We start from the raw sequence: 27,208 nt of genomic DNA, 5'->3' as shown, positions 1-27,208 counted from the left end.
GTGAATCACCAAGCCCGAGGCTGGTGCTGGGGACCCTGACACAGCTCCCAATGATATTTTCCATTTTCTTGCCTACACTGGAGAAAGCAGAAGCTGCAAATATTGCTCCCATTGTAACTATCCATATCAATATTTCCCTTTTCCCACCTCTAACCTCATCCCTCCCTCTCCCACTACAGGTAATCGACATGTGACTATATTTTTGAGTGGGGAGTGAAAGTTTCTATTCCTATATAAGTACTGCAATTATGTGACAAAGATACTTAATCATTCCAAAATACAATAAAAAATGGTTAAGGTTAGTTTGAATCCCATACTATTTTCCAGTTATACAAAATTATTGCAAATTAATCATTCTAATCCTATTTTAAACAGTTTTTTCAGCAGAGTGCTCCATAATTTATGTAGTAAGCCCAGACCCATTCTCACTGAAAGTGAAAAGGAACACCGTTAAATAGTTTTCCATATAACAAAGCCAATCATTCCACGGTCCTAAATATTAGGATGATGGAGTAGTTATTTATTAAGCACCAGAAATGACTTGGATGCTAAGAACCAACTGTAAGAAAAGTAGATTAGCCCACATATTAGAAGGAAATTTAAATCTAACTCCTACCAAAACTGAATCAAACACAAGCAAGGGACTGGGTCCTAAAGACATAACTGAAAAGACAAAGCTTCTACAGGAGAAATTTTCCACTCCTCTTTGGTTAGCATAAATTAGAGCATTAGATTGTACCAGGTGGCCCTCGGGGTAAAGAACCCACCTGCCAGTGTAGGAGACAAGAGACGGGTTTGATCCCTGAGTCATGAAGATGCCCTGGAGGAGGGCACAGCAACCCACTCCAGTATTCTTGCCTGGAGAATCTCATGGACAGAGGAGCCTGGCGGGCTACAGTCCATAGAGTCGCAAAGGTCAGGCACAACTGAAGGGACTTAGCATACATGCGTGCATGCATACAACTGCCTGATCAGAGAGTTGAGAAGGAATGCTGTATATCAGTGTCTCCCATATGTGCTATTTGCTTCTTTTCTGCCTCACTAGATTTCTCATAAACAGTACTGGGTTGATATGCACATAACTGCTTTCAAAATTTATGAACAACAACAATAAAGATGTACTACAACATTGCCAGGATTTCTCTGGAAGAATGTGCGATTCTTCTTTCTATCAGCAATTTACTTGATGGTTATGCAGGTGAAGCCCACACATTTAATACATGAGGAAAAAAAATGTACAAAGTTAAAATGTAGAGTTGAGCTGGTTACAGCTGACAACTGCTTTTCGTGGGGAAACATTCTTTCTAGGTTAATATAAATACAGTTTAAGTTTTAGGATATGGCTCAATGACAAAGGATAAGCTGGATTTAAGCAACATAAACAGCAGATAGGCTATAATCCCATGGAAACTGTTAAAGAGAGCAAAAGACTCAGTTACTCTAAATTAATGATATTTACTTAGTCTTAACAAAGGCAAAAAAAAAAAAAAGGTAATATAATCAGTGCCTTAGAATTAACTTGCTCTCTGTTTATATTTCCTGTTAACTTTCAGATTCATTATGAAATATTTAAGCCAAAAATTCTTCTGAAGAATAACAAAATAGCTACTCTATAAATTTAAAGTGTTATGACAAAAAGCAATATCTACTGATTATATGGAAACTCTGGGAGATAACTATTGACCTTTTTACCTGGGTGGGGGTAGGGGCGGGGGGCATTAGTAATGTTGCTTTAAGGCAGTATATCTAAAATAACCAATAATTTTCCCTAAAATGTTATAATTTTATAAAATTGTATAATTTTCCCTAAAAATGTGGCACATAGAATGAAATAATTTTATACTTGATATCCTCAAAGTGAAAGTCACTCAGTAGTGTCCGATTCTTTGCAACCCCATGGACTATACAGTCCATGGAATTTTCCAGGCCAGAATACTGGAGTGGGTAGCCATTCCCTTCTCCAGGGTATCTTCCCAACCCAGGGATAGAACCCATTGCATGTGGATTCTTTACCAGTTGAGCCACCAGGGAAACCCAATATACTCAAAGGACAACTTCAAATAAGAAATTCTTCTTGTTAACTTCTTAAGACCAGGAGGAGTTAGGCACTGATGGCTAGAAATTGTCATGGTTTCCTTTCTTTAAATTGGGAATAAGGATTCCTTTTTTCTTTCAAGATCTTTCAAGATCCAGTGAACCAAACGGGGAAAATGAAAACCACAAATTAAAAAAAAAAAAGATATTTAATTTACTTTAATTTTCAGAACTAAATAAATTTGCTGCATATATCAATTTAGAAACTTAACTCAGGAAAAGGCAAAACAAAACCATCTTTAATGTTAAAGGGGGAAAAGGGAAGGGAAGGGAAGGAAAGGGAGAAGAGGAGAAAGGAAAAGCAGCAGAACAGACAGAGATGCATGGAGATAGCCGTGAGTGCAGCAATCAAGAGGGATGTCACCAGAAAACCAAAGTCAGAAAGGGAAAGACAGTGAAGGAGACATGGAAGTCAAGGAGGCTGACAGAATGACAAATACGCGCTACCAGGTTTCAGGCTGAACTGCGACACACTTCAAGGGCCCACTACAGAAAAAGACATTTGGTATAGAGTGACAGGGGCTTCCCAGGTGGTACTAGTGGTGAAGAAGCCAATTGCCAATGCGGGAAACGTAAGAGAAATGGGATCGATCCCTGGGTCAGGAAGAGCCCCCTAGAGGAGGGCACAGCAACCCACTCCAGTGTTCTTGCCTGGAGAATTCCATGGACAGAGGAGCCTGGCAGGCTACAGTCCATAGGGTTACAGAGACAGACACTACTGAAGCGACTTAGCACACATGCATAGAGTGACAGAGAATGACATAAACACAACAATTTTTCTTGTAGAATATAAGTGGCCTTTAATGGCTTTACTGTTGATTATTGGCTTTTTATAGATATAAGTAATTACTACTTGGTCCCATCAGCTAAGGAATATAAAATACAAAAAACCAAGCACAGCTTACATCCTTATCATGACTGCTAGTACTTATATCAATATCTACATTTGAAGTATTAAAGAATTATTGCTAACTTTTTGATGAGGTGATGGTACCTGTAGTTATGACTCTTAAGTCTTTATTTTTAGATGGGATGCTGAAACACACTTGGGTAGAATCATATGTTATCTGGGATTTGTTTCAAAATAACCTTGTATAGGGATAGGGAGGCAAAAAGTGGGTGGGGGTAGACTAGCTGTGAGTCAACTAATTGCTGAAGTTGATGATGGGGGTTCGTTATCTATTTTCTCTACTCTTATAGTGGTTGAATTTTGCATAATAAAGTTTAAAGATCTTATCTTCAAGTATAATTAATTTAAGAAAATTAAGGGGGCTTCCCTGGTGGCTCAGTGGTAAAAAATCTACATGCCAATGCAGGAGACAAGGGTTTGAGCTCTGATTTAGGAAGATTCCACATGCTGCGGAGCAACTAAACCCACGCACCACAACTAGTGAGCCTGTGCTCTGCAGCCTGGGAGCCACAAATACTGGAGCCACAAATACTCTTGTTGCTCTGCAACAAGAGAAGCCACCACAGTGAGAAACACGGGCACCACGACTAGAGAGTAGCCACTGCTCACCGCAGCTAGGGAAAAGCCTGTGCAGCGACAGAAGACTCAGCACAGCCAAAAATAAAATTAATTAATAAAATTATTTTTTAAAAAAAGAAAACTAAGGACTAGGTTAAATTGGGTTAAGTTAGTCAGACCACTGAAACAATTTTCTGTGTAAAATTAAACCTTTAGGTGAAAATAAGATTTGGTAGTATTCAAGTTGAAGAAACAAATGTAAAAGACCTAGAGCAAGTATAAGAAATTTAATATACACTTCTGAGAAGAAACAATTTTGTATTTAAGACTTCTGAAATTCTTGACTTGACTGAATCTGACAGAGATCTTTTCATAAAATGTGAATTTATCAATGTATGCTCCTTAGGCAAATTTTAAGGCTGGTAGGCTCATCTAAACCACTCATTTTACTGTGGGCAAGGCCTAAGAAGGGCTAAGTGACTTATCAAAACTTCATTTTTTCAGAGTAAAAGTAGTACCAGAACCAAAAACTAGAAAGTATGAGGATATACAAGAAGAAACCAATCATCTATAATTCCATCTATAATTATAACAGTTAGAACTGGACATGGAACAACAGACTGGTTCCAAATAGGAAAAGGAGTACGTCAAGGCTGTATATTGTCACCCTGTTTATTTAACTTATATGCAGAGTACATCATGAGGAACGCTGGACTGGAAGAAACACAAGCTGGAATCAAGATTGCCAGGAGAAATATCAATAACCTTAGCTATGCAGATGACACCACCCTTACGGCAGAAAGTGAAGAGGAACTAAGAAGCCTCTTGATGAAGGTGAAAGTGGAGAGTGAAAAAGTTGGCTAAAAACTCAACATTCAAAAAACGATGATCATGGCATCTGGTCCCATCACTTCCTGGGAAATAGATGGGGAAACATTGGAAACAGTGTCAGACTTTATTTTTCTGGGCTCCAAAATCACTGCAGATGGTGACTGCAGCCATGAAATTAAAAGACACTTACTCCTTGGAAGGAAAGTTATGACCAACCTAGATAACATATTCAAAAGCAGAGACATTACTTTGCCAACAAAGGTCCATCTAGTCAAGGCTATGGTTTTTCCTGTGGTCATGTATGGATGTGAGAGTTGGACTGTGAAGAAGGCTGAGTGCCGAAGAACTGATGCTTTTGAACTGTGGTGTTGGAGAAGACTCTTGAGAGTCCCTTGGACTGCAAGGAGATCCAACCAGTCCATTCTGAAGGAGATCAGCCCTAGGATTTCTTTGGAAGGAATGAAGCTAAAGCTGAAACTCCAGTACTTTGGCCACCTCATGCGAAGAGTTGACTCATTGGAAAAGACTCTGATACTGGGAGGATTCGGGGCAGGAGGAGAAGGGGACGACAGAGGATGAGTTGGCTGGATGGCATCACTGACTCGATGGACGTGTGTCTGAGTGAACTCCGGGAGTTGGTGATGGACAGGGAGGCCTGACATGCCGCGATTCATGGGGTCGCAAAGAGTTGGACATGACTGAGGGACTGATCTGATCTGATAATTATTACTCCTGTTAAATTTCAGTGTTTCCTAACAGCTTTTTTTTAATTCTTAGGTTTGACTCATCCTGCCCCCATATCTATTAACATGTTAGATACAAAAATCTGTATATATTTTTCCCGATATAACTTTAAACATCTTTTCACATTGGCTCAGTCAGTAAAGAATCTGTCTGCAATGCAGGAGACCCGGGTTTGATTCCTGGGTCATGAAGATCCCTTGGTGAAGGAAATGGCAACCCACTCCAGTATTCTTGCCTGGAAAATCCCATGGACAGAGAAGCCTGGCGGGCTATAGTCCATGGGGTCGCAAGAGTTGGACACGACTTAGGGACTTAGCCACCACCACCAACAGTTACTTTTAATGGTTGTTTAATATTTCATGGAATAAATACAGTTCACTAATTCATTCTCCTATAATATTGCAGTCATATTATTTCCAACTCTTTATTACTATAACTAGAGCTGCCATGAACATCTTTATACATAAAATGTCATTATGGCTAGGCATAACCATAAAATTCATATTTGAGTTTTTTTTATAAGTAAAACTTCCTAATAGAAGCATTTGTGATCTTTTGAAAATTTCTTAAGGGGCAAAACAAAGTTAGATTCTGCATTTTCTCTATGGAGCTAGCTCATAAACAGTAAAAACGACAAAGTGAAGAGGACAGCTGAAAACTATTTTCAAGATTATTTTGGGCAAAACAATGCTTAAATTGGTAGAGGCAAAAAAAATTTTTTTAACCAAAACTATACACTACCTGTTGAAAAGCTTTTTCTGCTTGACGCTCAGCATCAATAACTTGTCTCTCAAGCTGCTGCATCTGAAATGTGAGAAAAGACATAAAAAATAGAAAAATTCGTGTTTCCCTTTTGGAATTATTTAAGAACACTTAAAGTACTTCAATAGATATTAATTACATAGAATTTAGCACATTAAAGGTTCTTTCAGGGCATATGTAAAAACTGATCAAAATACCAAAATTTTGATACTATTTGCAATATGTACTACATGAGTGTTAATCAGTAGAATTTTCTTCATTGGACTGTATGTTAGAAATTACTGGTCAGCATATTTTAAGAACAGTAAATTAAATCTAAGATAATAGTAAGACCTCAAATGTCATATTGCTTTGCTGATCAAAAAGATCCAATGATGGGGGGAGGAATAAATTAGGAATTTGAGCTGGTGGCTCAGACAGTAAAGAAACTGCCTGCCATGCTAGAGACCCAGGTTCGATCCCTGGGTTGGGAAAGTCATCTGGAGAAAGAACCCACGCCAGTATTTTTGCCTAGAGAATTCCATGGACAAAGGAGCCTGGCAGGCTACAGTCCATGAGGTCGCAAAGAGTTGGAAATGAGTGAGCAATTAACATATATACATTCCTATACATAAAACAGATAACCAACAAAGACATACTGTATAGTACTGGGACTATACTCAATATTTTGTAATAACCTATATAGGAAAAGAGTCTGAAAAAGAATATACATGTCCATACATATATATATAAACTGATGGGCTGTCCCTGGTGGTCCAGTGGCTAAGACTCTGCACTCCCAAGTGAAAGGAGTTCAGGTTCAATCTAGAACTAGATACCACATGCTGCAGCTAAGACCCAGTGCAGCCAAATAAACATTTTTAAAAAACCTGAATCACTTGGCTGTACACCTGAAACTAACAACACTGTAAATCAACTATACTTCAACAAAAAATAAATAAGAAGAAGAATTTAAAAAGAAAAAAGATAAACTGAATCAGGCTTACTATAAGGGAAAGAAGTCCCAGTGATATGAGCAAGTGGTGCATTTTCATAAGCTTCACAGGTGGTATGTGTAAGTCACAACTGAGTAGTTTTAATTCTTAAAGATTGTGATAGAAAGAGTATAGAAGATACTCTGATAAAATATACGTATGTTCACAAAAGCATATGGCACAGAGGTTGGACAAATATCTGGGTATTTTTTGAAAGTTCTGTGGATAATAAAATGTTTGAAGATTTCAGAGGGTGGGAAATTAAAAAAAAAAAACTTTGGATATTTTAAGTAAAATACTAAACTGAATATTATAAGTAAAAAAGCAAAAGTCTTAAAAAGGATCTAATACAAATTAACATAATACACAACCATGATGTAAAACTAAATTTGAATTATTCTTTTCTGACTGTTGAAGTCTGGTCAACACTGGAGCCATCTGTGGCTCAACCTACGCTCACTGTCACTTTTATTGTTGGCTGACATTCTCAGATGCCCAGAACTTCCAGAGCATCTCAAACTCACAGTACCCTGGGTGTGATACAACAGCACCCATGGCTGATACAACAGATCCCCCTTCTCAAAACCATGGAGGAGTGGCCTCCTACAGCAGGAAGCAAGGCTGCCAGCTCTGGACCACACGAGTGACAGGATCCCAACTGAGGCATGTGTTATTCTCAATGCCTGAAAGATAGTTTCTGTTATGAATACGTAATTTTTTAAAGCTGTACTGGTTTGGAGCATTTGCTGCATTTTGATATCTATGTTTGGTATCTATGTTACCAGTAGACACAGGTAAAACTCAAGACCATGACGAGCACTATCACTTCACCCACCTAACACAAAAAACCTCTTAAACATTTCAGAAGTGCAGCACATGGAGCTTAGTAAAAGTATCTGTATATACTGTATCATCCATGAAAACCCGATGGTGTTACTGGGTACTCAAAGAATCGTATACCAAACACTGTGACAAAGCAGAGCACCATAGGACTAAAAATGAAAAATGATGGTCTAAGATAAAAAATGACATGTGGACACAGATGAGGAAAATGGACAAATATGTCTCTGGAAAGCACAGCAACAGCCGCAACTGGTTCTTCCTCGCACATCCCACTACACTTGCTGTCACTGAAAACTCGAGTATATTCCGTTTACTAAGGATGTATCTCAGCCCTTCTGTCTGGGCCACACTGTAACATCCGGCAACCTTGATTTCACAACAGTAGGAGGAGGAATTGCTTTAACTATGGAGGCTATGAAAAGAATTAACAGCCTTCTGAATAAGTCTCCGTGCATATGTGCTTAGTCGCTCAGAGTGTCTGACTCTGTAACCCCGTGGACTGTAGCCCACCAGGCTCCTCTGTCCAGGGGATTCTCCAGGCAAGAATACTGGAGTGAGATGCCATTTCCTTCTCCAGGGGAATAAGTCCGAAAAGTATGCAAATCCATGTGTGATTTGGAACTTATCAGAAGATACGCAGCTTAGCAGTCTGCCTGAAAAATGCAGGAGTTCCTGCAGAAAGTAAAGAGGATTCCAAAGGAAGAATTCTATTTAACATAAAACCAACTGCACATCTTATTGAGGAGACAATGTCTCATAACCCTGAGCAAGTATTAGAAGGCTGCTGTTCAGATATAGCTATTACTTTTAATGGACTGACTCCCGAAAATATGATAGTAATGACATATGGTGTGTACCAGTCCAGAGCATTTGGACATTATTTTAGCAACACACTGATTTTCTTGTCTCCAGATGGTTCAGAAAATCACAGAGGACTGGGGAATAATAGAACTGACCAGTCCAAGAGCACTTGAAATGTGGCTAGTCCAAATTGAAATGTGGTAGAACTGTAAAATACACACTTCATTCAATAACATAGTATTTGAAAACCTATTACAAAAAGAATAACAATCTCAGTAATTGTTCATATTGACTTACACTGAAATGATATTTTTAATGTCACATTAAATAAAAGATAATATTAAAATTAATTTCATCTACTGTTTCTTTTTCATTTTATTAATGTTGTTAGAAATTTTAAAATTACATATGTTTCTCACTTTATATTTCTATTGGATAATAAAAGTGTAAAACATTCCATTGTCACCATATATGGCAATTTAACTGCCTGTCCACATGGCAATATTTTTTTAAGGTAGTTTATTGCAAGGATCTAGATTCTGGAAGAATTTTAAAATATTTGGATACATAAATAGGCATTTCCCAAGTGCATTCTCTGGACCTAATATCACCTTTAATTTTTGTGAAGATATTTCCAGGTGGCACTAATGGTAAAGAATCCACGTGCCAGTACAGAAGACACAAGAAGCGCAGGTTTGATCCCTGGGTTGGGAAGATTCCCTGGAGAAGGAAATGGCCACCCACTCCAGTATTCATGCCTAGAAAATCTCATGGACAGAAAAGCCTGGTGGGCTACAGTCTATGGGATCGCAAACAGCTGGACACGACTGAGCACATCACCACATTTCATGTTTAATAAACAAGTACTGTTGTCTAAAAGCATTTTATTGATTCTGTTATAGACTATCACATTACATAAAGAAGTTGGACAAGCAATGTATCTCCTGTCTAGGATAGTCCTTTTTTTTTTTTTAATTTTTTTTTAAATTTTATTTTATTTTTAAACTTTACAATATTGTATTAGTTTTGCCAAATATCGAAATGAATCCACCACAGGTATACCTGTGTTCCCCATCCTGAACCCTCCTCCCTCCTCCCTCCCCATTAGGATAGTCCTTAAACAAAAAAATTGACATGCGCACACCAACATCACATTCTTTCACTACGGGACAATACGCTGACAACTGTCGTTTCTACAATGTAACCTCGTTTCTACAATGCAACCACATTGTGTTTTCAGAGGAATTTCTACACTTGTGCAGCCTTATTCTCAATTTTGAATATTTTTGAGATTTCCAGAGAAAACAGGAAAACCCACAAATGGGTTGCTGCTTTGTATACCTTGGCTAGTGAAAATAAATGACACACCTATGAGAATGGCCGAAATCCAGAACACCGGCAATACCAAATGCTAGCAAGAATGTGGAGGAACAGGAACTCTCATCCACTGCATGCTTTCTTATAAAATTACACATACTCCTATCATACTATCCAGCAAGTGTGCTCCTCGGTATTTACCCAAAGGAGTTGAAAACTTATGTTCACATAAAAACTTTCACACAGATATTTACAGCAGTTTTATTCACAATTGCCAAAACTTGGAAGCCATCAAGATTTCCTTCAATAGATGACTGGATAAACTGTGGTATAATCAGACAATGAAATATTATTTACTGCTAAAAGGAATTGCGCTATCAAGCTATAAAAACACATGAAGGAAACTTAAAACATATTATTAAGTGAAAGAAGCCAAACTGAAAAGGCCACATAAAGTATGATTCTAACTACATAACATTCTGGAAAACTATGGAGACAATAAAAGGAGCAGTGGTTGTGAGGGTGGGGTTGGGGAAGAGCGTGGAGAGGGATGAATAAGCAGAGCACCCAAGCTTTTTAGGACAGGGAAAGTACTCTGTTGGAGAGGGAAATGGCCACCCACCCCACTATTCTTGCCTGCAGAATTTCATGGACAGCAGCTACAGGCCATGGGGTCGCAAAAAGTCAGACATGACTGAGTGACTAACACCACTACACTAAATCCTCTGTATGATACCATATGATAGATACATGTCACTATACATTGTACAAACCCATGGAATGTACAACACCAAGAGTGAAACTATGAACTCTGGGTGATAATAATGTGTCAATGTAGGTTGAACAATTTGTAACATGTACCACTCTGGAGAGGGATGTTAATAATGGGGATGGCTAACGCAACGGCACCCCACTCCTGTACTCTTGCCTGGAAAATCCCATGGATGGAGGAGCCTGGTGGGCTGCAGTCCATGGGGTCGTGAAGAGTTGAACACAACTGAGCGACTTCACTTTCACTTTTCACTTTCATGCACTAGAGAAGGAAATGGCAATCCACTCCAGTGTTCTTGCCTGGAGAATCCCAGGGATGGGGGAGCCTTGTGGGCTGCCATCTACGGGGTCACACAGAGTCGGACACGACTGAAGTGACTTAGCAGCCACTATGGAGAACAGTGTGGAGACTCCTTTAAAAACTGGAAATAGAACTGCCATACGACCCAGCAATCCCACTGCTGGGCATACACACCAAGGAAACCAGAACTGAAAGAGACGTGTACCCCCATGTTCACTGCAGCACTGTTTACAATAGCCAGGACACGGAAGCAACCTAGATGTCCATCAGCAGACGAACGGGTAAGAAAGCTGTGGTCCATATACACAATGGAATATTACTCAGCCATTAAAAAGAATGCAATTGAGTCAGTTCTAATGAGGTGGATGAAACTGGAGCCTATTATACAGAGTGAAGTAAGCCAGAAAGAAAAACACCAATATAGTATATTAATGCACATACATGGAATTTAGAAAGATGGTAACGACGACCCTACATGCAAGACAGCAAAAGAGACACAGATGTAAAGAACAGACTTTTCAACTCTGTAGGAAAAGGCAAGGGTGGGATAATTTGAGAAAACAGCATTGAAACATGTATATTACCATATGTGAAATAGATGACCAGTCCAACTTTGATGCATGAAGCAGGGCACTCAAAGCCGGTGCACTGGGACAACCCAGAAGGATGGGACAGGGAGGTTGGTAGGAGGGGGGTTCAGGACAGGCGGTACACATGTACTCCCATGGTTGATTCATGTCAATGTATGGCAAAAACCATCACAACACTGTAAAGTAATTAGCCTCCAATTAAAATAAATAAATTTTAAAAAAGAAAAATAATAATGAGGATAGCTATACATGTGTGGGGGAAGAGAATATATGAAAAATGTCTATCTTCCACCCAATTTTTCTGTGAATCCTAAGCTGCTCTAAAAAAGACAAAGTCTTAATAATGGTCATTTTTTTTTAAAGACTGAATAATTTCTCAAAGGGGACCACTTTGAATGTTTGCCCCTCACTCTGGCAAATTCACATCTTGGAATCCTAATGCCCAATGAGATGGTGATTAAACCTTGAGGATAGGCCCCTCATGAATTGCATTAGTGCTTTTATAATAGAGTTTCTAAAGAGCTCCCAGCCCCTTCTGCCAGGTAGCAGTGCAGGAAGTCAGTGACCCAGACGAGGGCCCTAACCTGACTATGTGGGAATCCTGGTATCAGACGTCCAGCCTCCAAAACTGTGAGAAATAAGATTTCTATTGTTCGTAAGCTACACAGGCTGTTATTTTGTTACAGCAATCCCCACAGACTAAGACATAGAACTGGTGCTGCTTAACAAATATCTAAAAATGTGGAAGCAATTTTGGAACTGGGTAATAGATAGAGACTGGAAGAATTTTAAGGTACATGGTAGAAAAAACCTACATGACCACGAACAGACCATTAAAGCAATTCTGGTGAGAGGTCAGAAGAACAGGAAGCTATAGAGAAAGCCTCAATCTTCCTGGAGTGCACAGCTAAGGATTGTGAGCAGATTGTTGATAGAAATGATGGCTGGTAAAGGCTCTTCTGATGAGATGTCAGGTGGACATGAGGAACATATTACTGGAAACCAGAGGAAACATATTACTGGACCACAGCCTACAATAAGCATTGGAGCATCCTGAACTTCTCTCCTAGTGCTGAATGCCCTGTACAACCCTGCAAAGACCTACAGGGGAAGTGAGTGTGGGGCAGGGAATAGTGGGTATTAATGGAAAACATGTGGCCCTTAGAGCCCACTAGTTCTCTGAAACCTTCTCATTTATCCCCATGTGCCGAATGTGCAGCAGCTAAGCGTTTACTTCCTGTTAAAAGACTGAATGTTCTTTTCCTATAAAGTTGAATAAATTACTTGGAGGGCTCTAGTCCAACAACTGTGGCATTTATGGGCTCATGGTGTAATAAGCAGTCTCAGACCCACTCATTCTAAAGCAAATATTGATAGTCAACCAGCAGTGATTTTATACGCAACTGTTGGTCAACTTTTCAGATATCCCATCCTTAAATATAAACAGACCACCAAAGATCACCAGACATTTGAGAAAAGCTTGCAACCTGAAAAAGAAAAATCAAACATAAAAGTGGAAAATAATCTCAGAGGAAAGAAAGATAATTCAAGGAAGAGAACATAAAAAGAATTAAAATTAGAGTTCCGGAATCAGGAATTTTCAAATACATTATTGCATAGCCATGTCATAGACAGAAATTGTTATTCTAATTAGAAATATTAGGAAATTGGTGTTTCGAATGCCCCCAGCCAGTGACATGGATGGGATGTGAGCCTACATGCACAGAATCCCTAGTGCTCTTTTAGTTGAACCACAGCTGCTTAGGTATTTATAAACTCCACCCACAGTGTATAGTTATACAGAACCAAATGAAAATCAGTCCCAGATACATGAAACCACAAAATCCTTGTCTGGGAAGCATCTGTATTTTTGTCCCTTGTATTCTATTCTTTTGGCCTAGGAATCTTTTATTAGTAACTTAAAATCATTAACATTCATAATAGGAACAATTTTAAGCTGTATGGTCTCAAGAAACCTACTGTAGAAGGAAACACACCATTTTCGAAAAATTGTTATCAAAAATAATACCCTCAGGATTTCCCTGGTGGTCCAGTGGCTAAGACTCTGCAACTCCCAATGCAGGTGCCCAGGCGGGTGCCCAGGTTTGATCCCTGGTCAGGGAACTAGATCCCACATGGCACAACTAAAGGTTCTGCATGCTGCAACTAAGACCTGGTGCAGCCAAATACATAAATAAAATGTAAAATAGTGAAAATAGCCTCAATCAATAGCCCCAAAATAAAGTTATTTAAAATAACTTTAAATCAGCCTGAAAATCTCATTATTATTATTATACATACAATTTTCATTGTGTGTTAGTTGCTCAGTCGTGTCCAACTCTTTGCGACCCCATGGACTGTAGCTCACCAGGCTCCTCTGTCCATGGGATTTTCCAGGCAAGAATACTGGAGGGGGTTACCGTTTCCTTCTCCAGGGAATCTTCCTGACCCCGGACTGAACCTGGGTCTTCCAAATTGCAGGCAGATTCTTTACTATCTGAGCCACCAGGGAATGTGCTATGAAATATCAGGTGGGGCAAAAGAGTAACAGGACATGTGTGACTTAAATAGGATAACCGTGGTGTTGACTGGACTGTTATATGAAAGCAAACACAATGCTGTCCAGGGACTCCTTATTCCTAGACGAGAATCCTAGACCACCTCACGGAAATCACACTGACAAGAGGAAGGTCAAGTGGCAGGAACTGCCAGACAGCAATGATATCAGATAAAGGCAGCATTAGGCTATGTGAGCCATGCTGATGCCTAAAGGGAAAACTCTTCATTTGTTTCACCTTTTTCCTTTCACTGAAAATCTAACTAATAGGAAACAACATTCACTTCAACTGAAAAATAAACTTTCCCTTTCCCTCCCTGACTCTGAAAATGAACCAGTAATACTGTAAAGCAGAAAACTACTTAAATCTCAGCTTCCCTGAAGAGTTTATGTTTGGCATACTAGAGATATTTCCAACACCATTCCTTAAATTCCTCCAAAGACCTCTCCCACTTACAGCAGGATTTGCCCAAGATTTCAATAAGGACTTTTTCTTCACAAGCTTCAATATTCAAAGTTACTTGGAAATTGTAATGGAAAAATAAATGGGTGAAAAAAATAGTTTAAAAAGATCCCATGTATTTTTCTAATCCTAATCTCCAAAATATACAAGGTATATAAAATTGAAATCCATCTTTAATTATAGGAAGAGATCCTCTCACACATTTTTGCTAAAAAATTCAGAAAGATGTCTATCAATCTATAATTATACTATTTTAGTTTAAAATAATAAAAGTTATTTTTATTATTATTTAAAATAATAAAATAAAATAGTCTAAATAATAAAAAATCATTTTAATTTTTAGGTCATCTCCTTGTATGCTTAACCAGTGTGTCCAGTCAGAAAGATACAGGAAAATAATAATGAGTTACTTCTATATGCCAGGCGCTCTTTTAGCTGCATCACAAAAAAAGTGTGAAAGATCTAAGGTTTTAAGCCAACTCTGCTCTTTGTTACCTGTATGATATTGGGCCTCCTGCTCAAATACTCTCAGTCTTAATGTCAACAACTTTAGATTGTGGATAATAATAGTTACCTCATAGAGTTACTGTGGGGTTTAAGCTAGCTAATGGTTGTAGTCAAGGCTTAGGATCTAGAGTTGGCACCTAGTGTTAGCTGTCTATAATCAGTGCCAAGAAGACAGAACCAAGAACCAGAACTGTAGCAGAAAAGAAAAGTTGGACAGAATTTCTGGCAAAGAGCTGAGGAATCAAATTAGTATTCTCTCAAGAATCTTCAGCTTTAGGCCTGCATCCATCTGGGGGGGAGGCACAGAGAACTATTAGGAAGAATCCTCGGGGCAACCTGGTTCTAACACAAAACCAAAGATCACAGCTGGGAACAGACCAGCCTCTGGAACGCGGTATTTGACTCAAGTTGGGTTGGCACGCAGAAGCAACGCAACAGGGTTGGCTTTGAGAAATATGTAACATTATGTAAACTGTTATTACTACATACGTACATACATCCTAACTTACACAGACATATGCTGTCAAGCAGAGAAGGATTTATATGTTGTGTGACCGAAAAGACAACAGATGAGTAGGTAAGAATATCAGAGAAAGCAAGGAACGTGGTAATAAAACTAGGTTAGAGATGTCATATAGGGTGATGGCTAAGCATTCAGGCTCTGAAAACAAAACGCTGCACTTCGTTGCTCAGTCATGTCTGACTGTTGCCACCCCATTGACTGTAGCCGGCCAGGCTCCTCTGTCCATGGGGATTCTTATGCAAGAATACCAGAGGGGTTGCCATGCCTTCCTCCAGGGGATCTTCCCAACCCAGGATTTGAACCGGGGTCTCCGGCACTGCAGGCTTTACCAGGTGAGCTATGAGGGAAGCCCCCAAAACAAAATGCCTATTTACAAATATTGGCCAAATATTGGCTTCATCATTTACACTTCAGCATGAACTCAGTTAAGGTAAATACCTTTTATGTGCCTTAGCTTCCTCTTGTGTAAATATGAATAATATTAATATCTACCTCATAGGCTGTTATAAGGATTAAAAACATAATAAAGTACTTAGAAGATTGCCTGGCACATGGTAAGCATGAGTTTCCTAACCTGTGAAATGGGAACAATAAAACTTATTACTTCATAGGTTGTTATAATAACTAAATAAATCATATCTGTACAGTGCTTAGTACATAATAAATCAATATTTGGTATTTTTATTTTAATACCAGTACTTGGTATTTTTATGGGTGGGTACCAAAAATAAATTTTAATCCAGAGAAAAAAATAGCGAAAAATACAGAAAATATCATGAAAAAGTGTTATTCCTATTTTGGTGTTGAATATATTTACTGGGAAGCCATGAGTAACTTGGCAGGTTTATCCTCTTTCCACTGTATAAAACACATATGAATCATTCCATCTCTGAGATCTGTCAAAGGATTTAAGACAAATAAAATTACAGAAGACCCCAAAAAAAGGAAGAAGAAGAAAAAGAAACCACATCTAAAACAGCAATTCTGAAATAATATTCCTCTCAATCTTTATTCACTGACAAAGAAAAAAGAAAATTTGGCAACTAAATTAACGACCAAAAACTATTTACAATCTTACTTACAGAGAAAATTACACTTTTAAAATTTACAAAATGGACACTCACAAAGAAATTTCTTATGACAAGCCTACTGAAGAACAAAACAAATACTGGCATTAAGAATTTAAAGGTCAATTAACTGGAACCCAAATAAGCATAACTTTTTATAACTTCTTATAAAGAAAGTCCATAAAGAAACCAAGAGAGTACAACAGCCAAGGGAACCAAGAAAATTTTGAGTAGGAGGCTGTGGTCAACAGCGGGCCAACTGCTGAAGGGCTGAGGTACTGGGACACTTGGAAGTGTCCAGTGAGGCTGGGCAGCAAGGTTATAATTAGTGATATTGCTAAAATCATTACATGGGGGACAATCATAGTACAACCTGGGAAATGATTTTTACAGAGAGAGGAGCAAAAGGTAAAGCATGAGTCACTGACTCTGAGTTAGGATAAGCTTTCCCAACTTGGAGATAATCAAACTGGGATTTTTTTTTCCAAGTTATAATTTTTATTTTAATAGTGATAAATAAAGTAAATTGATAGTGGGGATGCATTCCACAAAACCTATGACCGGGTCACCCTCTAGCCCAAAGAGAATAGAGTAACTTTAGTCTTTCCATCTAAAAGCTGCTTGTGCACAAAAATGTAAGAGGATAAATATGAAAGGTTAAACGGAACGGTGTTTCACTGGATTTTATTACAATTCTTCTGTGCTAAGAGATTCTTGGTTGGAAGTAAGATTTAACATGATTTTTAGAGATGTGATATGTGTACCGGTCTCCACTGTAAAAGGATTATGCAGGCTAGAGTTTATGAAACCACCTGTAAGTTCTCCTGGTCAGTTCTGAACGATCATTAATACCATTTATATAGCCATCCAGACAGCAGTGCCAATACAAATATAATGTGAGTTACATATACAATTTCAAAACTTCTAGTACCCATATTACAGTTAAAAACAGGTAAATAATTTTACTATTTTCTATTTAATCTACTGTCCAAAATATTATCATTTCAACATGTAATCAGTATAAAACTTTTGCACAGGTATTTCATATTCTTTTTTCAAACTAAATCTTTGAAATCCAGTGTGTAGTTTACATTTCCAACACATCTCAGTTTGAACTAGTCTCATCTACAGTGTTCACTAACCACTTGTGGCTGTGCCTGCCACACTGGACACTGCAGGGCTGGAACCCAAACTCCCTGGAAATAGCAACACGCATTGTCTTATTCACAGATTTGCAACTGTAGCATTAAGAACAGTGTCTGGCACAAACACACTGCAATGAATATTTGTTGAATGAATAAACAAATGAATTAATCTATTGGTTTTATACACATACATTAAAAAATCCTATAACATTAAAATGAAATTTTATTTTATTACATAGTCCACCAGTATTTGCAAAGAAGTGTTTTCTATCTTAATGTCCAATCCATTCTAAAACTAGCAAAAGAATATGCCCAGTAGAGCATCAGGTCCCTGACAAAAAATTAAATAATATTCATTATTTTTTAAATGTTTACCTCCTAAACTACTGAGATTACTTAATATAAATGAAATGGGCCCCAAAGAACTGATGTTTTACTAACAAAGGTGAGGGAGAAAAGCTTACCTTCTCTGCCAAGAGCTCGCGTATCTTGCTTGCTTGAACTCTAAATTTCATGAGCTGGGACTCCAGGGCTACACAGCGTTCTTTCCAATCTACTGGCCCTTCTGTCTCAGAAAGCTCTGCCATAATTATTCTAGGAAAGAAAGCATTCAAACAGCATATTATCAATTAGCATTCAGGATAATTCTTTAAATCATCCAATGCACACATTCTAGCCACCATCTAATGATATCTAAATGCAAGTTTTGAATCCTAAGATAAATTCCAGAACCTGGTGAATACTCATGGAAAGAACTTAGGAGAGAAACTTTCTGTGTAACTTAACCTTTCCATGTCTCAGCAATCTAGAAAAAAAGGGGGAATTCAGCAATAACGAACCATTCTTCTCACACATAGGTAAGGAACAAATTAAATATTGCTCTTAACATCACTTTGGACACCATAATAGTATCACACAGAGTACTGTCATTATTTTAGCTCTGCTCAACAGGTAAGATTTTTAAAAATCTGTCAGTTTATGATTTTACCACATTAAATTTACAAAATTATTAGTTTTGCTTCCATTGGTAGCATCGTATGTGTGTGTGCTAAGTCACTTCAGTTGTGCCTGACTCTTTGTGACCCCGTGGACTATAGCCTGGCAGGCTGCTCTGTCCATGGGATTCTCCAGGCAAGAATACTGGAGTGGGTTGCCATTCTCTTCTCCAGGGGATCTTCCCGACCCAAGGATCGAACCAGCATCTCTTACGTCTCCCGCATAAAAATAAGCTAAAGAAACTTCATATCAGTGTTTTAATTATGACTTAGATTTGTATTATAATTATTACGTACCACCGCCATAAAGTTGTCCAGGTCCAGGTTATCTTTCAAAACAAAAACACTTTGGCATATTTAACTGGGCAAAGTATTATGACCCTGCCCAAGTTTAAATAATTTTTATTTGGTGTAAGAAGAGAAAACATATAAATATGAAATTTGGAACCACCTACATTAAATAAATCTGGAATCAGGGTATTCCATGATAGTAACCTTTTTTTGGAGGAGGTTATTCCCAGGGAGAATCACAGTAAGGGGGAAGCCAAGAAGCAGGAGCACAGATTTTGAAATTCTAAAGTGCAAAAAACTATTGCTCAATTTTGGAAACACAATTATTTCTAGTTCTGGGTGTTGAAAATGTAGTTTTAAATGTTACTATTTCATCAAGTCATTTTTGTAAATGGCTTTATAATGTGTTTCTGAATTGCCCTTGTTACGAACTGACAAAATGTGCATTAGGAATGGCTCTTCTGGAGACGCCAAGCCCTAGTCTTGGACTATGTGTGTGTGTTAAGTCGCTTCAGTCATGGACTATACATGACAGCAAAACTCAGAATCCCAGGACAGAACTGCAGTTGAAGCATATTATTCTGTTCTTTTGTTTTTCAAAAACATGTCTGCTTCACAAATTGACCAAGTTAATTTTCCCAATATTTCGTGCAATATAACCCCTTCTTAAACCTAGAATAGTTTTTAAAACCTGCAAATGATTGTTTTCCTAGCATAAATATTGTTTTGTGCTTAGATTAGCTTTCATATTAATACTTATATTACCACTCAATAATTTAGAAGTAAATATAAGCAAAGTTGTTCTAAAAAGGCTACAACTTCATTAAGAGTCCCCTGGTCATCTCAAAGCCTTCAGATGCTACTAAATTCTAGCCATAATGTAAAGGGAATCTTCCTGTAGAGCAAGTAATCGTTCTCCTCATTTCTACATTTTTTCTAAAAGCCCATCCCATTGTTTTAGAATTTTCCCTAAGGATATTAACCATATTAATGATCTTTTTCATTATTCACAATAGCATTTACTATCAATGCACACAAACTCTTTCTCAATTCTACTGCTACTTCATTTCTTTCCTCTTTAGCTTTAGACTAGACAAAGAAGAAAATACAGATGAAATCTTAAAAATAGAAAGCAGACTTGAAATGCTTAAGTCTTGAACCATTCTTATCATTGCACAGAAATATAGGGAAGCTTCTATGTCTTAAGTAACAAGAAGAGTATTTCATACTGGTTAATTTTTGCTCTACATTTAAAATAACCTGTTTAGTTCCACTATAAAATTTCTACAGCTTTAAAAATAACAAGCATTTTTCAACAAGTAGAAATCAGTGTAATGAACTATACGAATTGAATAAAAGACAAAAACCATATGATTATTTCAACAGACACAGAGAAAAGCACTTGACAGAATCCAACATTATTTTATGATTAAAAACATTCAACAAACTATTAATAGCAATAGAAGTTAACGTCCTCAACCTGATATAGAAGTATCTACGAAAGCCCACAGCTAACACCACACTTAATTCTAAATGACTGATCCGCGTAAGGTCAGAAACAACATAAGGCTGTTTGCTTTCGCCACTTCTAATGTGTCACACTGGAGGGTCTGGCCAGTACAAGAAAATAAAATAGGAAAACACATAGATTGGAAAGGAAAAACTAAAACTATCTCTATTTTAAGATGTCATGGTCTTATACACAGAAACTTACAAGGAATCCATAAAAAAAAAGAAAAAAGCTATTAGAACTGTTTGATATCAGAAAAGTTTCAGGAAACCATATCACTATATGAAAATTAATTGTTTTTCTATACACTTGCAAGGAAAACTCCAGAAATGAAATCAAGACTACATTCCACTTACACCAGCATCAGAAATAATTAAATATTTAGGAATAAATTTAACAAAAGAAGTACAAGATTTGTACTCTGAAAACTAAAAAACATCATTGAAAGAAATTAAAGAAGACCTAAAGAAATGGAAGACTTCGTATGGATGGCAATACCTGCAAATGGATATGCACATTCAATGCAATCTCTATCAAAATTTTAACTACATTTTTTGCAGAAACTGATAAGCTGATCCTGTAATGCATACAGAAATTCAGAATACTCAAAACGATCTTAAAGATTCACACAATTTCAAAAATTACTGTGAAGTTATAGTAATTAAGACTGTATGGTACTAGCATAAAGATAGATACATAGATAGATGGATAGACAGATCAACAGAATAAAATTACGAGTACAGAAATGAAGAAATAAGGACAGGGGCAAGAACAGGTGAAGGGGCTCAAGTGGCACAAACCTCTTACATTAGCTATATAACAAGTAAGGGCTTCCTTGGCAGCTTAGCTGGTAAAGAATCCTCCTGCAATGCGGGAGACCCTGGTTTGATTCCTGGGTTGGGAAGATCCGCTGGAGAAGGGAGAGGCTGCCCACCCCAGTGGGTGCAGATGACACCACCCTTATGGCAGAAAATGAAAAACTAAAGAGCCTCTTGATGAAAGTGAAAGAGGAGAGTGAAAAAACTGGCTTAAAGTTCAACATTGAGAAAACTAAGATCATGTCATCTGGTCCCATTGCTTCATGGCAAATAGATGGGGAAACAGTGGAAAGAGTGGCAGACTTTATTTTGGGGGGCTCAAAAATCACTGCAGATGGTGACTGCAGCCATGAAATTAAAAGACGCTTACTCCTTGGAAGGAAAGTTATGACCAACCTGCTGCTGCTGCTGCTGCTGCTAAGTCTAAACAGCACATTAAAAAGCAGAGACATTACTTTGCCAACAAAGGTCCATCTAGTCAAGCCTATGGTTTTTCCAATAGTCATGTATGGATATGAGAGTTGGACTATAAAAAAAGCTGAGTGCCAAAGAATTGATGCTTTTGAACTGTGGTGTTGGAAAAGACTCTTGAGAGTCCCTTAGACAGCAAGGAGATCCAACCATTCCATCCTAAAGGATATCAGTCCTGAGTGTTCATTGGAAGGAGTGATGTTGAAGCTGAAACTCCAATACTTTGGCCACCTGACGCGAAGAGCTGACTCATTTGAAAAGACCCTGATGCTGGGAAAGATTGAAGGCGGGAAAAGAAGGGGACGACAGAGGATGAGATGGTTGGATGGCATCATCGACTCAATGGACATGAGTTTGGGTAAACTCTGGGAGTTGGTGAGGTGATGGACAGGAGGCCTGGCATGCTGCAATCCATGGGGTCGCAAAGAGTCGGACATGACTGAGCAACTGAGCTGAACTGACTGAACCCACCCCAGTATTCTTGGGCTTCCCTGGTGGCTCAGCTAGTAAAGAATGTGGCAGGCCTGTGTTTGATCTCTGGGTTGGGAAGATCCCCTGGAGAAGGGAACAGCTACCCACTCCAGTATTTGGGCCTGGAGAATTCCATGGACTGTATAGTCCATGGAGACACGACTGAGCAACTTTCACTTTACCAAGTAAGTCACAGGGATGTAATATTCAGCATAAGGAATATGGTTAATGTACTAACTTTGTATGGGAATAGATGGTTGCTAGACTTATGAGGATCATTTCATAATGTATGCAAACAAGAAATCATTATGTAGTATACTGAAATTAACATAATAGTGTACAGCAACTCTATTTTATTTATAAAATATATCTATAACAACCATACTTCCAAGTAAGATCACATTCTGAGATACTGTGGGTTAGGACTGCAACATTTCTTTTTTGAGGGGAAGGGAGCAATTCAATCCATTTTTTAAAATACACAAATAAAAAAACCCTCACATGCAGAGTGAACTGATTTTTGACAAGGTGGAATGAAAAGTTCTTTTTAAATAAATGGTACTGGGCAATTGGATATCCACATGTGAAAGAATAAATTTGGTTTCCCACCTCATACCATACACAAAAATTAACCCCAAATGGATCAAAGACCTAGATGTAAGACCTTAGGCTCTAAACTTGTAGTAGAAAAAATAGTCATAAGTCATTGTGATCTTGAATAGACAGTTTCCTAATAGAACATTTAAAGCATAAGTAATCAAAAAAATAGATAAATTTAACTTAAAATTAAATATTTTTGTACTTCAAAAGACACCATCAAGAAAGTGAGGGCTTCCCTAGTGGTCCAGTGGTTAAGAATCCACTGTGCAATGCAGGGGACACGGGTTTCATCCCTGGTGGCATCCTGGTCATGCCACAAGGCAACTAAGCCCATGAGCCGCAACTAGTGAGCTCAAGCCTGGAGCCTGGGTCTGCAACAAGAAACCATGGCAATGAGAAGCCCCTGCAACTAGACTGTAGCCCCCACTTGCTGCAATTAGAGAAAGACTGCATGCAGCAATGAAGACCCAGAGCAGCCAAAAATAAATAAAAACATAATATTAAAAAAAAAGAAGGTGAAAAGATAACCCACATAATGGGAAGAAATATTTACTAATTACATTATCTATAAAGGACTTGTATCCAGAAAATAAAAAGGACTCTTACAACTCAACAATAAAAAGCACAATTAAAAAGTAGCAAAGTATCTAAAGAGATATTTTTTAAAGAATATATTCAAATGGACAAAAGCACATAAAAAGATATTCAACATCATAAATATTAATATAAGGGAAAATGCAAATCAAAATCACAGTGACATCCCACTGTATACCAAACAGAACTGTTGTAATAAAAAAGACATGTAATAACATGTGTCAGTAAGGATGCAGAGAAACTGGAACTCCTATATACTGCTGTTGAGAATGTAAAAATAGTACAACTGCTTTGGAAAATAACAGTTCCTCAAAAGTTTTAACATAAAGTCACTATATGACTCAGTAACTCCAATGTTAAGTATATACTCAAGAGAACTGAATACAGAAGTCCACATCAAAACTTGTACACAAATGTTAATAGCAACATTACTCAAACAGTCAGAAAGTAGAAACAAACCAAGTATCCATCATCAGATGAAAGGATAAACAAAATGTGGTATATCCACACAGTGGAATCTTCCTCAGCCACAGAAGGAATAAAGCACTAATACATGTTACAACAATGGATGAACTTTGAAAACATTACCTTAAGTGCCAAGTGAAAGAAGCCAGACACAAAAAATGACATATTGTATGATTCTATTCATATAATAGGCAAATCTCAAGACACAGTATGTTAGCTTAGTGGTCGTCAAGGGCTATGAAAAGAGGGCAATGGTGATCAACTAGTAATGGGTTGGGAGCTTCTTTGTGGAGTGATGAAAATATTCTAGAATTACACAGTGCTGTTGATTGCACAACCTTGTGAATACACCAAAAACCACTGCACTATACACTTAAAAAGTAACTTTTATGGTTTCTGAATTACACCTCAATTATAGAGAGTATATATTTACAAATGAATAAACAAAAAGTAACAGTTTAAGTGGATGTATATTAATAATCTATTGTTTGTGGTTATCCCTGCCAAGAATTCCACCATTAACTCAATCTAGAGTTAATTGTTAATCTCAAGTAGCAGACATATATTTCACCAAGAGTACTGTGCTATGAAAATGACACATCAAATAAATTCTGTTAAACACATCTATTCGTTTCTTTAGTTATGTAATTACATACTTTCACAGTGAAGTAGCAAAATGTTAGGAATATTATTGGTATTTAATATCTGCATTCCTTATTAATAGGGTCATTATTTTAAAAATCCAAAACTATAGATTGGTTGGCTAATGGCCTATGGTTGGCTAACGGTTGCCTAATGGTCCTGAGATCTAGACACCTGATTTCCTCATTTCATCCTGTAATTTCAGTTAATATAAAGTAACTGCTATGTTAATGCACCAGCTTTCTAAAGATTCTAATTTTGAACAACGGTCACCATCTTTTCCCATTACTACTGATTTTACAGAGTCTAACAATATACATAGCTTTGAGAGCCATAGAAAGAAAGAAAAAAGAAAGTGAAGTCACTCAGTCGTGTCCAGCTCTTTGCAACCCCATGGACTGTAGCCCACCAGGCTCCTCTATCCATGGAATTTTCTAGGCAAGAGTACTGAAGTGGATTGCATTTCCTTCGCCAGGGGATCTTCCCAACTCAGGGATCGAACCCGGGTCTCCAGCATTGCGGGCAGACGCTTTACATTCTGAGCCACCAGGAAATCCCCTTGAGAGCTATGACTACCTGCTAAATAAATAACATTTTTAGATTTCGAATTTAAAATTAATCTATCTTCACAGCAGCGGACAGGAAAAAGTCTTTGTTTTCCAAATACCCCCAATGACTTTTGGAAACATTTACTGACACAAAATGAACTGTTTACAGTTGTGGAATGAATGCTCTTTTCTCTGAATCTTTGACTTCCTGTTTCTCTTACAAATCCCTAGAGGGAAAGAAAAAGAAAATAAAGAATTCATCTATTTAGGCTTACCCTGATGAAGCTCAGGGTACCCACTCATATCCTTTAATTCTCTCCTCTTAAGGGACAGATTAACTTGGCCAGGTAAGTGTGGGTGTCTGTATGCACTGGTAGTGCTGCGGGAGGGGTGGGGGAAGGGGGCGGCGCGGGGGCGGTGGGGGGGGGGGGGGTAGCCATTCCTAAAGCAGAAAAGATGTCTTTCTTGACCGCACCGAGGCTTGCCTTATTTAAGGAACCTCCCGACCACCAGCCAGCCAGCACCACTTGGGCAAAGCCGGCCCTTTGGTAGCACTGCTTAGAACCCGTGCTCGTCACTCCATAGCTTCTTGGGGATACACACAGCTGTGTGGTCTAGGCTTGCAACTGGCATTTTAACAAAGAAAGCAGTGACCTGCAGGTAGCATAGCACTAAGGCTTTTCCAGCGTAAATGTTTCAACTTTTCTTTCCACGGCGTTTTGCACGTCAAAATCTATGGCTCAAACGTCCCATCTTTTAAAAAGTTGGGGAAAAACTTTAGAGACAGTGCAGTCTCACGGCAGGTTACCTAAGGGCACTCTGACATTTTGGCAACTCAAGGTTTAGAAAAAGGTTCTTTAAAGTTTTGAGAAGTTTCACCCCCGAGGTTGCAGTGGGGCTCCCAAGAAGCCGAGGCCGAGTCGCAGCATCTCAAACTGCGTGGGCTACTCTGCAGCGGACGCGCCACAGCTCCGTCCGCCCCCTGGCCAACCGCGCGGCGCCACAAACGTGGGCCCCACGTTTTCAAACAAAATGTCAAGGGAGACCAGGGGGCGAGGAGCTGCCGACCCACCGCTCCCACACGAGAGCCCAGTTCTGGGGGCAGCAGTGGAAGCAACGCGGTGTGCGGGGGACTGCGGCGGGGAGCGCGGAGTTGAGTACGGTACCAGCTTGCTCGAGCCCCTGGGTCCCGGCCCGCCGGATCCGCCCGCCGCCCCCATCCTCCGTGCGACGTGCCCACCCGGGACTGCTTGCTGTAAAGAGGGCGGGGACCCCCGGGCATCCGCGGGCACCGGAATCTCTGGGGTAGCCTTTCGGCTCCGGGCCTGTCTCATGTGCCTACCTCCGCGCGGATCCCGGCAACACCGCCCGTAGTCCCGGCCACGTCTGGTGCGGGGTTCCTGGGGTTCTTAGCGTACACCCTCCTAATACCAAACTCCGAGCAGGCGGGAGAGAGGGGCGGGATGCCGCCTCCTCCAGGGACGGGCGGCCGTGGAAGCCAATCAGATGCCTCAGGCGGCCTTGTGACGTCACCAGGAGGTGTGGCCAGGACTTTGACCCCTCCCGGTCCCTAATCCCAGGAGAGAGTTCTGTCCAGGAGTTTCTATCTCTGGCCTTTGACACACTCAGAGCTCCGAGTCTGTTGTAGGGCTCACCTCTTTTCCATTCGCTCTGCCCTGACTCAGCTCCTTCTTGCTTGGTCTACCTGCCTGAAGCGAGTCCTCATACCAATCAATCCTTCACCCTCTCGTCAGGTTAACTGTCCTGTTTTGATGTACACTCTGAAAAAGACCTTCCTTTTGCTTAAGTTATCAAAAACAGATCCTTTAGTGTTCATGGCCTCCATCCTGCTTTTGTCAGGTTTATTCTTCACAGCTGCCCTTCATCTACCTAAGACTGACGTTATGCACTTCCCTACTCCAAGGAAGTCCACTTGCAACATTTACCTACTATTTCCTATGTCCACATTTAAATGGTCCATCTATCCTCTAAGACCCAGCTCAAACAATCTGCATGTAAGCATGCTTGTCGCCCCACCTAGCAAT

The 27,208-nt window shown here is 39.0% G+C and overlaps 1 protein-coding gene across 2 annotated transcripts in view; it reads right to left on the bottom strand.

The window, feature by feature from the left end:
• The window catches only part of PLEKHH2 (pleckstrin homology, MyTH4 and FERM domain containing H2), a 106,622-nt gene extending 79,995 nt beyond the window's left edge, over positions 1-26,627 (bottom strand). For both annotated transcript variants that reach the window (XM_070798573.1, XM_070798574.1), the window contains exons 1-3: positions 26,506-26,627; positions 18,223-18,352; positions 5,879-5,941 (exon numbers count right to left, since the gene is read on the bottom strand). In XM_070798573.1, coding sequence (XP_070654674.1) covers positions 5,879-5,941; positions 18,223-18,345 — 186 coding nt within the window. In that variant the 5' untranslated portion in view covers positions 18,346-18,352; positions 26,506-26,627. The remainder of the gene's footprint in view (positions 1-5,878; positions 5,942-18,222; positions 18,353-26,505) is intronic.
• Positions 26,628-27,208: the final 581 nt, after the last annotated feature.

This window comes from Bos indicus, chromosome 11 (genome assembly GCF_029378745.1).
Source record: "Bos indicus isolate NIAB-ARS_2022 breed Sahiwal x Tharparkar chromosome 11, NIAB-ARS_B.indTharparkar_mat_pri_1.0, whole genome shotgun sequence".
NCBI lineage: Eukaryota > Metazoa > Chordata > Mammalia > Artiodactyla > Bovidae > Bos > Bos indicus.
Note: the sequence above shows the minus strand (reverse complement) of the source record. Positions and strands in the feature narration are given on the sequence as shown.